Source organism: Austrofundulus limnaeus, unplaced genomic scaffold (genome assembly GCF_001266775.1).
Source record: "Austrofundulus limnaeus strain Quisiro unplaced genomic scaffold, Austrofundulus_limnaeus-1.0 Scaffold207, whole genome shotgun sequence".
Classification (NCBI taxonomy): Eukaryota; Metazoa; Chordata; class Actinopteri; order Cyprinodontiformes; family Rivulidae; genus Austrofundulus; species Austrofundulus limnaeus.
Genome location: NW_013952609.1, coordinates 972,050 through 974,549, shown reverse-complemented (window position 1 = coordinate 974,549; position 2,500 = coordinate 972,050). Strand labels below are relative to the sequence as shown.

General features: G+C 33.1%; 1 protein-coding gene across 3 annotated transcripts in view; it reads left to right on the top strand.

Moving 5' to 3' along the window:
- The window catches only part of crppa (CDP-L-ribitol pyrophosphorylase A), a 60,383-nt gene that overhangs the window by 20,786 nt on the left and 37,097 nt on the right, over window positions 1-2,500 (top strand). For all 3 annotated transcript variants that reach the window (XM_014019020.1, XM_014019018.1, XM_014019019.1), the window contains exons 7-8: window positions 2,048-2,125; window positions 2,224-2,316. In XM_014019020.1, coding sequence (XP_013874474.1) covers window positions 2,048-2,125; window positions 2,224-2,316 — 171 coding nt within the window. The remainder of the gene's footprint in view (window positions 1-2,047; window positions 2,126-2,223; window positions 2,317-2,500) is intronic.

Sequence of the window (2,500 nt, the reverse complement as noted above, 5' to 3'; positions counted from 1 at the left end):
CAAAAAGACTACAAGAGAGAATAATGAGGTATCAACATTTGTGTGTGCATGTTTTTAAACCTTTTTGCAAACTCTTTTGTTGAACAGCCTTGCACTGACCTACTTTCCCTGTTTTTATGTTTTATTAGCATCAATTATTCCATAATTTTTTAATGGACTCAGAACAAAGAATAACACAGAAAGGTGGATGTTTTGTGAGGAAAAGAAGACATGAATGAAGCTTTTTTGACACTGAAATCACCTCCCCTGCATGCTCTGATTCTCACCAGTCCTTTTATTTTGATGTATATTTGTAATTCTTCATAAAAAAAAAGATTCCTCAGACTCACATTAGAGCTTAAATGTTTTTTTGAATGGTAATTACACCCAACTTATTAAAAAATGTGTCATTAACTCAAGACATGCTGTTTAGGAGATACAGCAGTCTTTATTTTGGTATTCTGCCTTTTGATTAGGAAAAAAGTAATGTTTTTCTGTAAACACACCACCCAGATTAAAATGTGCAGTATTTAATGTTTAAAGACACAATTATGAACGTAAGTTGATGAGAATTTTCTGCAAAAGTGCAGAGTGAATGCTTAATGCTGAATTATGCAGTAAAAAAAGTTGTAGAAAAATAGCCAAAGTAAAACRGAAATTAGCAGAAAAGTAGCTGAAAAGGCTGAATCTAGCACAAGAAAGCAGAAAGAGCGCATGTTTGCTGAATTAAACAGCTGAAAAAGTAGTTAAAATTATCACGAGCTAGCTGAAAATTAGCTTAAATTGCAGGAAACAGAAGAAAAACGAATAAAAAGCCTAAATTTGCAGAGAGAAGCTGATAGAAGCACAAAAGAATCGAGTAGAATACCTAAAAACAGCAGAAAGATAGTTGAAAAAGCAGAAAAAATAAAATTATCAAATAGGAAGTTGAAGGAAGCTAAAATTAGCACAAAAATAAAAAAGCAGAACCAAAACAAAAATGTGAAAAGTACAGGAAAGATTAACCTATTTTGAAGGATTTTAAGGATGCTGATGACAGCTCCATTCATTTATAATGAGAACAAAAATTGCAGAATAAATAAATATTGCAAAAATTATAAATAGCAGAATTACCAAAAGTCATAGCTAGAGTGTCCTGAAGGAGCTGAGAGTTTTGAAATATAAATTGTTGAAGTAGCACAAAAATGGTGGAACAAGATATTTATTTAGACAGAGAAGTATTTTAGAGTACATGGCTGTATTTGGTCATTAATGAAACTTAACTTGGCTTACATTTAGGGTTGGGCATAATCGTAACGTATGCAATTAATCATCAGAAAAACATTAATTGATTACTTTTTGTCACTTGACAATTAATACAATTAATGCCACCAGACAGAGTCCGCTCGGTGCTCCTCTCAGCTTCAAATATGACGAACATTTAAACAAAAGTTCTGTAATTTATTTATCTATCGACACAATTTAAAATTTGATGTAAAGCCTAAAGTCTGTAATTTTGACACAGTTTGGAACAGATTTTTCCGAAGAGCAAATCTTTCCCACAAAATTGGTCATGTGACCAGGACATAAGGGTGCCCAGGGACTCCAGGGGATTAATCGTCAAATTAATCGTTATCGGCTAAATACCACAATTAATCGTGATTAATTTTTTGCCAATATTGCCCAACCCTACTTATATTTCATCGCTTGTATATTCTTTTTTTTTTTATCTGAGTAAATTTTTCCTGCCAGTTTAGAAGCATAAAGGAGCATTTCTGACTACTGCAGTGGAGCTGTAGGCAACTTAGTAACATATTTCTTAAGCTCCCAGTTTTTTTTTACTGCTTTTTCTTTAATCATTGTATGATTCATTACAGGAAAACAGGTGGGTCTATGTTCACACAAAGTGATTAAGGAAGTGACTAAAACAAAAACCAGACGGCTCCTGACCTTTAAACATTAAAGTTCGTTTGTTATTTGACCTCAYATGCATAAAAGTCCTGTTGCTGCACCACCTGCCTTATATATGCCATTAAGAAAAAAAAACATTTTTCTTAATGGTAATATATATTTTCTCTTTGAGTTACAGGAGCTGGAAGTCATCCCAGATCTGGTGGGAGACAACGCCAGGTATTTGTTGAAAGAGTGGAACTTCATCCAGGTTTCTGTGAGTTTCTGCTTTAAACACAATCCATGTAAAAAGTCAAGATTAGTTCTTGGAGGTGTAGATCTTATCTAGTTTTATTTATTGCTATTTGTCTGCAGGTTAATTCTTCCTGTCTGTCTGAAGTGGAAGCTATAATTGTGGCTTTGGAGGCAACAAATCGAGCTCTTCTCCACCCTCCAGTTGTCATTTGGGTGAGTTTATTCTTGGATTTTACAGCCCTGTTAGCAGACGGTTATGGAGAGCCGTTTTAGCCAAAATTAAATAAATAAATAAATGGGTGAAATAAATAAAAAAATGAGTAAAATAAATCAAAAAATGAAGAAAATGAGTGAAATAAATTAAAAATTGGGTTCATGAAAAAGCTAAGTTATTTAT